The sequence below is a fragment of the Epinephelus moara genome, chromosome 15, assembly GCF_006386435.1.
Source record: "Epinephelus moara isolate mb chromosome 15, YSFRI_EMoa_1.0, whole genome shotgun sequence".
Lineage (NCBI taxonomy): Eukaryota > Metazoa > Chordata > Actinopteri > Perciformes > Serranidae > Epinephelus > Epinephelus moara.
Window position 1 is genome coordinate 16,911,671 of NC_065520.1, and position 12,100 is coordinate 16,923,770.

Genomic DNA, 12,100 nt, shown 5'->3' on the forward strand with positions numbered 1-12,100 from the left:
TTGTTCCGTATAGAGTCATTGTGGTCAGCTGCCTCATGCTGTATGTGACAGTGCATTTCTACTCTGCGCCTCAGCCAATCAGAACCGGAGAATCAGTCAAAGCCGGAAGTCGTCATTGCTGGCAGACCAGTATTCCCGCGAAGATTGAGACCTCTCAGGAGGTGGACTGCTGTTTATTTCAGGTATGAATCGTCATTATTGTCATGTGTGTACATTTACAGACAGACTAACGTTAATGTGAGAACATTATCAAAGTAGATCGCGAGGACAGAGCGGACTCACGAGCTGCTAACGGTCAGTACAGCGTGGAGACGGAATGACGCCAAACTCCATTATAACATTACGATAAATTAGTACTTCCTTGATTTCCGACAACTATTCATTAATTTTGAATAAAGCTTGCGATTGCGTCTGAATATGTACGACTCACTTTGTAATTCGGCAAACATACCATTCACTAAGGCGTCGCGGATTTTAATATATTGCAGAAAACAGCTCTGAGTGTGTGTAACTGTAAGTGTAGATTGTATTCAAATAGATGCTTGTTGTTGCATGAGCTGTATGCCGAATTAAATGGTGATATGTCCTCATTAATTATAGTGTTAGTTATTGTTGTTACATTCATGCACAGATGTGACAAAGCGAGATCATTGTGTTTTGACAAGTACTTGACTGGAGTTTGGCAAAGTCAGCTGTCGAGGCTTAGTTAAACGAGGGGAAAGCCATTTAATATAATCACTGTCACATTGTGGTGCAGCTTAATGGACTCACACCAGACTGAAGCAGTTTTCATTTTCTCAGGGTGCCACTTTGGGCACCACAGATGTCATGTATGTGAACTGGTGACATGTTTTGCAGTTTAGAGTCACAGCAGCATGAGCAAGAGGAAGATCAAGGCTGTCCATCTGCCAGTGGGAGAATGCATCGCACAGGTTTGTATCTGCACACATTACTTACTCCCTCTCTAAGATGTTTAAGGTGATGTGTTGCTGCAATGTGTTTTTATTTATCTGTATTTTGTAGGTGCAGGAGATGTTGAGGGAGCGGCTCTGCCATCAGCAGCTCCCTGACAGGCCGGAGGGAGTGGAGGCTCAACACAAGTAGGTTTATTTCATGTCTTTTATTGTTTTGATGTGTGTTGAGGTGAGTTTCCGCCTTGTTTTAAACCAAAATTATGTAATTTTATTGCTGTGGTTGAGGTTTTTAGCAAAGTCAGAAAGGCTATAAACGAGGAAAAAAAAACATTTTTACGTGTCTAAAAATGTTTAGATTAGTGCTGCAATGAACAAATATTATCTATTTTTTTTTCATTTTTATTATTTTTTTTTTTACAGTTTTTTAAATACTTTTAATATTTTAACATAATAATAATTAAAATTAAATATTTTTAATAATGAAAATCAAAATTAATAACGAACAAATAATAAATAAAATTAAATTAATAATTTGTAATTTAAAAAAAAATAATGACAATGAAAGCAATATATTTCGTTCCATTATCATTTTATTTATTTTATTTTTTAATATTTCTAAATAATTATTTTAATTTCTAAAAATAATTACAACAAAAATTAATTCTATTCTTTTTATTGTTTTTTTTTAAATAATAATTAAAAATGTTAAGTTATAATAACAATAATGAAAAAAGAATGAATATAGTAATATCAATTTAAATATATTTTATAATATAACATTTTAATATTTTTTTAAATCACGATAACATTACTATTATTACCACTATTATAATTATTATAATTACTATTAATGTACTAAATCAACTAAAAAAATTAAAATAATATAATAATAATAATATCTTTAAAGAATGAATGAATAATTCTAATAATATTATAAAAAATATACTATTATTATTATTGTGTATGGAGTCATTGTGACATATATCTTTATATATCTATTAACTTGATTATTATTTTCTGAAGTCACCGTTTAGTCTATATAATGTTGAAAATTGGGGCAGAAAAAGCCACCTTCAAATTGCTTTTTCTGCCCCAAAACAGCCCCAATTCACCAAAATAATAATGTAAGTTACTGTGATTAAAGGTCCAGTGTGAAGGATTTAGGGGGATATATTGGCAGAGATGCAATATAACAAATTACAGCTTCCAAATACGCTCAAAAATAGCCGCCCACAGACGCCGTAATGGAAGATATGATAAACTCACTGTCTTTGGTTTAATTGTACTCACTGTTTGATGATCCAGGGTGCTTCGGTTGGTTTAAGAGTTGATTGATTTGCAGGATGTTCAAATCAACGGAGTATTAAACGACTTAATCAAACAATAATAAAACTAAGACTAACTAAATAGGCAGCCGTAAAAGACTGTAACCTTTTACGTCGTCTTACACGCTTCACACTCACGAGATGCCAGGTCGGGTGGTGCATCGAAGTGACTCTCAAAAAATAATAGGAAGCTAGGACCAAAAAATAATAGGAAGCTAGGACTTGCTAGAAATGGAATTGACAATGAGTGCGTTTACATGGACAGTTTAATTCCTGTTTCATTTGGAATGAAAGTTCATTCCTATTAAAAGTGATCTTGTAAACTCCTAATTCAGAATGAACAACAGACATAACATCCGCCCCGCCCCCTATCCAATCAGAAACCTTCCCTGCCCCAAACCTTGCGCGGACCCGAATACAGGCGATTAAAAGGCGATTAAACTGATCTCCCGTGTAAACCCTCATTGGGAATGAATATTTCCCATGTAAACTACCTGGAAAGACTTTAATTCCGAATGATTTCCATTGACAGAAAGCATGTTTTCTTTAGTGTGTAATCACCTGAATTAAAAGAATCGTTGTGTCTTTAATACCTCAGAATGAGCCGTTCATATCTACATCAGGAGCAGGTCCTCATGTTGCACCGCCATGTTTCTACAGTAGCCTAGAACGGACAAACCAAACACTGACCTTCGATATGACCATTCCGGTTTTCTCGTTGGTCGCCAGAGTTAGCTGCCCCTCTGCGACGAGCTGAACTTCATTGGATAAACACTGATTTTTAACATGAAACCTCTTTATTCAGTGTTTCTACCGATTTAAATAACCTAATCTGTTCATTTTGGAGAGGAAGAGACCTCTGTGGATAATTCGGCTGCCGTCAAAAACCTCTCGAGCGTCTGGGTCTGAAGTCGAAAGAGATAAAATGTGAGCAGACGTTAGCAGGTGCTGGGCTAGCGGCCATCTCACTGGGCTCATACGTCAGGCTCCTAAAGGCCTCACTGAGGAAGCTCGGGCAGCACTATGGGTATTCAAGAAGTCTGAGGAAGAGCTGCGTGGCTGGAAACGTCAGTGCGTTAAATCGCTCTAGCAGCCGTCTCCAAGAAACCAAGAAACACTGGTTTGTGACGTGCAACTGCAATCTTCACCACTAGATGTCACTAATCCCTTTGAGTCTGACACACTGGACCTTTAAAGCCCAGGTTGCCGTTTACAGATCATGAAAGGTTTGGAAATGACACATCAAGCGTTAAACAATTACAGGGATTTGTCACAGTAGAGAAAACTCTTCTTCATTGAGAGATATGTCGTAGTTAAATGGGGCAAGATGAACTTTAGATTCACAAAATCAGAGGAAAATCCGTGAGTCTCTAAATAAAACCCGTAGTAGGTTTGTCATCTGTGATAAAGAGACGACCTGGAGTCTGTGTGTGAGCCTCAGTGACCCAGTTCAGTCTTACCTGGCTGACAGCACTGTCCCAGTTAGAGGCTGGAAAGCTCCCAGCTGACTCGAACACAACAGGAGCGTCCCAGGTGCTGAAATCCACCTTAATCATCTGTGCTCATTAGACGGAGCTCTAAGTAGGAACATTTAACCATAGAAGTCTTAATATTCCACACCTGGAGGAGCATTATGGGTACTGTAGTCACAACACTGTGCTTCCAGACACCTCCTGGAGCTGCTGAAGCGGACAGCCGTCCACGGGGAGAGTAACTCGGTGCTGATCGTGGGTCCCAGGGGAGCGGGGAAGACAATGGTGAGCCTCTGAAGCTGTGCTTAAAGAAAATGTCTGAAAAAGATGATGGATTGTTTCGGACGTGTGTTTAAATCCTGGGAGGGTTGTGTTGTCTGACGGTGTCTGACGGTGTGTGTTTTTGTGTCTGCAGCTGCTCCAGTGTGTGCTCAGAGACCTGCTGGGGGAACAGGAAGTGCAGAAGAACCTGCTGCAGGTTCACCTCAACGGTACGGGCTCTGACTCTCAACCAGACCTCATGTTATTTATTCTGAATTTAAGTGCAGATAATTAACTTCTTGCCTGTTTGCCGCAGGTCTCCTGCAGACGGACGACAGAATAGCGCTGAAAGAAATAACGCGGCAGCTCCACCTGGAAAACGTCGTCAGTGACAAAGTGTTTGTAAGTATTTAAGAAGAGTTTCAATGTCATTTAAATGCAATAAAATACTTTAAATACCTGTTTTTCGTTTCAGGGAAGCTTTGCAGAGAATCTGGCTTTCTTGCTGGAGGCGCTGAAGAAAGGTGAGAAAATTCATCACTCGTAATTCAGCATTTTAAATTAAATTATTATTATTTATACTATTTTCACATGTTTTTGTGTCTAATTGATTAATAGGAGCAACATATATTGAAAATAGTCCACTAATGTTAATGGGCATTTGTTCATCGTCGATTTACGTCCATTAAAAGTGTGTTTTTGTCACTGACAGGCTCAGATTGATATTAGAAGTGTCTGACAACGTAATGGAAAGGATCCCGACAGAGATTTTTGTCACTGACAGGCTCAGATTGACATTAGAAGTGTCTGACAACGTAATGGAAAGGGTCCAGACAGAGATTTTTGTCACTGACAGGCTCAGATTGACATTAGAAGTGTCTGACAACGTAATGGAAAGGATCCAGACAGAGATTTTTGTCACTGACAGGCTCAGATTGATATTAGAAGTGTCTGACAACGTAATGGAAAGGATCCCGACAGAGATTTTTGTCACTGACAGGCTCAGATTGATATTAGAAGTGTCTGACAATTTTATGAAAATAATAAAGTACTAAGGAAGGTAGATACTTCTTGTGTCACCACCACAGTAAAACATGAAGGAGGATTATCAGGGTCATGAACATAAGACAAGACGAGATGATTTATTTGAGGGGAATTACCGGAGACCTGGAATTCAAAGCAAATATAACAGATAATGTTTTTAACACATGGGCAGAAAAGGGACTGGTAAGATTCAGGCAATGGGCCTCATGCAAGAAACGATTTATGAACTGATCTTCTCTTATTTTGTTCATACCCACTGACTTTTGGGATTCACCAGTGGTACAAGAGTACGAGTGGTTGAGAGCACTCTTACCAAGATAAGGGAAAATCATCCTGTTTACACAGCTCACAAATTGCTTGTTGAATGTACAGAAACATGTTTTTTATTTCAGGAACATACGAAAACAGATTGTATAGTATAATGTAGATTAGTATATGCTTTAAATGACTTTTAATGATTTATTATTTAATTCAAAAATCCTATCGGTTAATTGAACCCACTGAAGACCGAGGTTATGCCCTCACCCCATGGCTGATGACCCCCCTGGCAAACCCCCTGAGTGCTGAAGGCCAGGTGGATGTGCCTGTAACACCAGTACTGACGCTCTGGAAAATTTCTGTGTTTAATTTCATTTAATAGTGCCTCAATTTCATTTCAAAATGGGAAGAAGAGTCGGAAATACAAAAACAGATAAAGAATGGAAACACTGAAACTCACAAAACTACCAATTCCTTATTTTTGGAGAGAAGTTGCTTGGAAAATAAACATGAGATACTTCTTGACCCCAGAGATTGTCTCAAAATATGGAGGAACTATGGGGAAGATCATGCTAACTATATTAAATACATATAGGTTGAAAGTGTTCACACTGATTTAAAAAAAACAAAAACAAAAAAACCCCTCTGTATTTAAAAGCAGAGCATGATCATTTTGGGAAAACCTCCAGCTGGACCAACCCAAAGAGTGGGGAAAAAACTAACCCTCAGATTTAATAAAATGGAAAAGTTTGATTCAAGATGTTAAATTCATGAGAAAGTGACTCCCAACATGAGGAATGAGGAAGATGGGTTTGGGAAAAGGTGGCGTATAGAAGATGGGAGATGGTAACTACACTGTTTTTGTACTTAATGTATGAAAATGTGTATGACATATTAGAAATTACTGTTTATTTAAATGGAGTCTGGTGGATTTGGCGACCTGGATTTTGGGGCTGTTTCTGGTTAAAGGAAATGTCCACTTTAGAATGAAAACACAGACAGTACTTACTGACCCTCATGCCGACAAGAAGTCCAGTGTAGTTTTTTAATCCACAAAACTCGTTCGGGGTATCGGAGGATAACAGCTAGCCGGAGTAACAGCTACACTTGAAGTGCATGGAACCCACATTTTGAAAATGTGATAAAACGCCGCTAATGCATTTCAGAAACGTCAGAATGGCTTGTCCGTCGTAATCCAAGTGCCCTGTAGCCTCGGCATGCAAAACTGACTTGAAAAGACGTAATTTACTCCACTTTCATAGCATCATTTCTCACCGTGGTCAGTTAGCCTGCCCTGCAGGCGTGCTGTGTTTACATGGCAACTTGCACGAGACTAGCTGATGGCTAGTGGTGGTGCTAGTTCTCGAGTCTCGCCGTTCTGACAGTTTTGAAATGCATTAGCGGAGTTTTATTACATTTTCAAAATGTGGGTTCCATGCACTTCAAGTGTAGCTGTTATTCCGGCTAGCTGTTATCCTCCGATACGAGTTTTGTGGATTATAAAACTACACTGGACTTCTTGTCGGCATGAGGAACAGTAAGTACTGTCTGTATTTTCATTCTAAGGGGGCGATCACACAGAAATGAGACGCTAGAAACGCGGATGCTTCAAAGACGCTTGAAACGCTGGAAGCGCTTATTCAATGCGCGCTAGCTACTGGCGTCTGACGCTCAAAAAAGTTGAAAATATTTTAACTTTTCAGCGTCTATGCGCGTCTAAAAAGAAGCGTTTACAAGAACGCGCGTCTAAAAAGACGCCAGAAAAAGCCCGTCTAAAAAGACGGTTTTACTGGCGTTTCTTGCATTTCATCTCGGTGTGATCACTCCCTAAAGTGGCCTTTTCCTTTAAACAAAAAGGGTCTTACGCTTTCACAAAAAGGTCTATCTCTGTCGGGATCCTTTCCATAATGATGTCAGACTCTTAGAGTAAACCCACCAGACTCCATTTACAAAACAGTAATTTTAGCGCGTACAGATCCAACATATTTTCACATCTAATTGTGTGTATTAAGGGTTCATTTCAACCAAACCAGAGCTGGTGATTGTTGGAACAGTGGAGAGATGAACCAAGATGGCGCCTCTGACTGTTATTTTGTTTCTGTTGACTTCCAATTACGTGTGTTTTACAATAATAAAATTGCTGTTTATTTAAATGGAGTCTGGTGGGTTTGGTGACGGCGATTTTCAGGGCTGTTCTAGTTCTAAAAAGGATTTTACTCTTTGACACAAAGCTCTATCTCTGTAGGGATCCTTTCCATAATGTTGTCGGACACTTATAATAATCTGAGCCTGTCAGTGGCAAAAACAAACACTTTTAGTGGATGTAAAAACAGGGGAAAACAAGTTACCTTAATGGTTTACTGTTTTAGTTTCACACCTTCATCTCTCTGTCGCTCAGGTGATCGCAGCAGCAGCCGCTCCGTGTTGTTCGTCCTGGATGAGTTCGACCTGTTCGCCCACCACAAGAACCAGACTCTTCTCTACAACCTGTTTGACGTCTCCCAGTCCGCCCAGGCTCCCATCGCTGTGGTCGGCGTCACCTGCAGACTGGTGAGAATCACTCGATCATACTGGCCTTTTAAAATAAAACAACACTGGTGGTTTTAAAAGTGACGTGATGGTTCGTCTGCATGCAGGATGTCCTGGAGCTGCTGGAGAAGCGTGTGAAGTCGAGGTTTTCCCACCGTCAGATCCACCTGCTCAGCAACCCGACGTTCACTGAGTACGTGGAGCGGGTCCAGACACAGCTCAGCCTGCCGGACGACTTCCCCGACAGCAAGTTCGCTCAGGAGTGGAACGCCAGCGTACAGGTGACTCAAGGAGCTGATCTCGGTTTAAACATCTGGAATCAGGAGTTCATGATCAAACAATCTGTTCGTCTTTCTTCAGACGCTGTGTGGGGACAAATCAGTGGAGGAAGTCTTACAGAGACACTTCAACTCCAGCAAAGACTTCCGCTCACTGCACATGCTGCTGGTACAACACGCCTCCATTTTCTTATCGTCACAAACGACATCAGCCTTTGTATTAGAGATGCTAACACCTGACTGTAACTCTGTGTTTACAGATGTTGTGTCTGAGCCGTGTGTCTGTGGCCAAACCCGCCATCAGACCTGCAGACCTGCTGGACGCCAGCAGACTGTGCTTCGCAGACGCCAAGGCGAACATGCTGCACGGTAAGAACATCATCGTGACAATCAATCACACATAGGACTTGCACCTGTTATCAGTGTGGCCAAATGTACGATAATTATTGTATTTGTATGAAAATTTTGTACTCTTGTACACGTAGGCAACTGCACTTGCTTGAGATTCTGGAAAACGGTCCTTCAGAACTGAGAGGTGAAACGTCTTCAAAAAACTCACGCGAGTCCCGTTCCCTACGATACAGCACTTATGATTACCATGACCTGGAAGACTGAGAATCTTCACCAACATGAGGCAGTAAACTCTATCGACTTGTCAGGGGATGCACCCTGTTGTTTCCCTGATGATGCTACGTTGTGAACCATGAATTGTTGTTGAAATCGGCAGAAGGAGAGCTAGTTAACGTTAGCTGTTAGTGACAACTAACAAACGTTGCATTCAGGCCCCCAAGAAGTGCAGGAGGCTTAGAAGCTGATTTAAGTAGTGGCCAAACAGTGTCACATGATGCCTTGCCCAAGAAGACTTTTTTTCCATAGACTTTCGTGGCAACAGAGACATCCGTAAGAAAGTGGTTACATTTTTTAATGCTGAGTTCAGACTACACGACATTTTTATATGTTCCAACAGTCACCATGTCAGAGTAGGTGATTGTAGAGTCATTTAGGCCCAATCCCAATACCCCCCCTTGCCCACTACCCCTTGGCCCTCGAAATGAAGCAATGAGGGGTAGGGGTTGAAATCTTTCCCTAGGAATTGGGACACCACTCACTACGTCACCGTGTCGGTTACATTCACGCGTATGTAACACGAAGCTGCGAGCCATCTACAATGGAGTCTCCAGTTGAGTTCATCCTACCGATCGTGTTTGCTGTATTCATCATGCTTCGTTTGATGAACGACAGACGACGAAATGATATGTACGACAGGGGACTTCTGCTAGCGAGCTAGCTAACCAGCTAACATTATCGTAACGTGAAAAGTCCAACAATTTTGCAGAAAAGGACAGATGACAGACGCCAGATAGTGCGAGCTAGCTAGCTAGCTAACAAGCAACTTCGGTAACGTTAGCTAGCTGGCTAGCTTTCTGTCAACTCCAATCTAGACATCGTGAATAGCAATAAAAAATTGTTAAACCGTTCTCTACACAAATAGTTATTTGAAAACCTTTTTACAAAAGCTCCATGTTTATTTGCGAAATTATACGTACATGTATGAACTTTTTTCCCCGTCTCTTGCTCGGTGGTAGCCATGGCGACGTCTACCCCTCGCTGGCAAGTCAGCATCTGAAATCGCTCGCGCCGAAGGGCTAGTTTCATACCCACTACCCCTCGTTATGCCCCCTACGCCTGCACGCAAAAAAGAATTGGGACACCACTACCCCTCGCGGGAACGCGCATATCTAGGGGTAGGGCTAAGGGGGGTATTGGGACGGGCCCTTAATCGTATCATGACTTGGCCGAGAGACATGACAGACTACAAGTGTCTGTTAATGTGCAAGCCGAAATGTTGTAGTTACGCCAAACTGCCACCAGATGGCAGGAGCTACATTTGAAGTACCACATGCTAACATGCAAGTCACTGAATCCTCCACAACAAGTTCCTGTAAAAGTTTCACAATAAAAGCCTGTTTTGAAAATGAAGGGATTCTCTCAGTCGAGGTTATAAGGAGCTGTTATGAAGAGGTAACATTGTTTGCTAGCTTGATGCTCCCTACAGGAAACATCAAACACCCTGGGCTGTTGTTGTCGTACAGTACCGCAGCAGATTGCTCTGTGTTCCTATTGGTCAAAGTGACGGCTGTGACGGGAACAGGCGTGAACGACAAAAAGAAAATCAAACATGCTAGGCTTTATGTCGGGACAGTGAGGTGTCCCAGATGTGGAGTCGGTTGTCGTCTTCTATGACACACTACACAACATGAAACGATGGATTATCGCGTACGACAGTCGTTGTCGTTGATGATCCGAGCGGACACCGTACGTCGCTGCGTCGGGCTGTAATCAGGCTGATATCGTGTAGTGTGTACCCGGCATTGTTGTCACACCCCCTGCGAAATGACTCATCTCACTATCAGGATTTAATCCATTCGGTCTGATAACAGTTGCAGAGTCTAGACGAGCCCCATCGTTTTATCGTTTATTTGTTGTTTCCCTGGCACAAAGGGGGAATAAATAACAACTACAACAAAATGAACGACAACAACAAAACACATCGGGATCTGCTATCGGCCAAATTGTTATTTTCAGTATCGCTATCGGTCCAGAATTTTATGATCCGTGCATGGCATTACGCCCATTTGTTCTCTTGGTTATAAGCTACAATAGTTTTCCCCAAAATATGCTAATTTTAAGCCTCTGGTACGACTGTTTAACATTTCCCATCTCTCTCTCTTCAGGTCTGTCCATCTTGGAGCTGTGCCTGATCATCGCCATGAAACACCTCAACGACGTCTACGAAGGAGAGCCGTTCAATCTGCAAATGGTTCACAACGGTACGACACAGAGAGGAGAAAACTGGAGAATAAAAAAACACCTGATATGTCTCGAGACGGTGACATGAGAAATCTGACTTTTAGTTTTAGTGCTCGAGCAAATACGCAGCTTCAATAAAAGCAGAAGTGAGTTTTATAGGTGCAATTTCCAAAAAGCAAAGAGCTTATGAAATGAATCAGCAGGGAAATAAGAGTTTATCACCAAAACTAAAAGTAAAAGTCTCGTTGTGAGTCAAAATATTCAAATGTCAGCCTTTATCTTACTTGTGTGTGATTGTCCGACATTTCCCTGGTTTATTAGAGTTTAAGAAGTTCCTGCAGAGGAAGTCAAACTCCATGTACAACTTTGAGCAGCCTGTCATCATGAAGGTCTGTAGAAAACATTCTCACGACACTTAATATGCTGTTTAACTCTATATTTTCACACAAAGCTTACCAACTTTTGAGACTTTGATTTGCCCGTCCTCAGGCCTTCGAGCACCTGCAGCAGCTGGAGCTGATCCGGCCCGTCGACAGCTCGTCGGCCAAAACTCAGAGGGAGTACCAGCTGATGAGACTCATGCTGGACAACAGTCAGATCATGGAGGCCCTGCAGAAGTACCCACAATGCCCCACAGACGTCAAGCAGTGGGCCATGTCGGCATTTGGCTAGGACTTCTGCAAGAAAATCAGCTGCACTGCTGGAGAAAGTTTGTCTCACGTAAAGATACTGAACTGGACAACAGATCGAGCGTTTGTGAGCTGAACCGGGGAGAAAACATGGCTGCCAGCAGTGCCTGCTTCATGTCACGATTCATTTTCATGTGCTCGGAATATCAACTTTGTTCCAGAGCTGAGTTTTGACATCGTTTGTAAATGATCAGTTTCCAGGAAATAAAAGAAATGGTGGGTTTTGTATCTCTGGGGTCACATTTTTCATGTAAAATTATGCATTCACTAAAATAAATATGACTTCTTTAATAAGATTGTGAGTAAAACAAGGCGTCTGTCAAAAATTTCTTCTTGAATTTCACCTTGAAAAACACAGAAGTTTGGAAACAGGTGACATGCTGGTGATCTGCTGAATGCTGCCATCTAGTGGTGCTTACTGCAGCCAACATCATCCTGGACAGGAAGTAGAAACACCCTCATTAGATGAAACAATGCACTTTTAATTTCAGCTATAAACTTGTAATTGAGCATTTGTGA

General features: G+C 41.4%; 1 protein-coding gene across 1 annotated transcript; it reads left to right on the forward strand.

Moving 5' to 3' along the window:
- Positions 1–44: 44 nt before the first annotated feature.
- Positions 45–11,875, forward strand: orc4 (origin recognition complex, subunit 4). Its single transcript, XM_050063290.1, has 14 exons — positions 45–182; positions 859–932; positions 1,024–1,100; positions 3,906–3,996; positions 4,127–4,202; positions 4,289–4,374; positions 4,448–4,496; positions 7,673–7,824; positions 7,911–8,084; positions 8,164–8,250; positions 8,342–8,450; positions 10,817–10,912; positions 11,214–11,281; positions 11,382–11,875. Exons 2-14 carry the CDS (start codon positions 876–878, stop codon positions 11,562–11,564), a joined length of 1,305 nt encoding a protein of 434 aa, XP_049919247.1. The 5' UTR covers positions 45–182; positions 859–875; the 3' UTR covers positions 11,565–11,875.
- Positions 11,876–12,100: the final 225 nt, after the last annotated feature.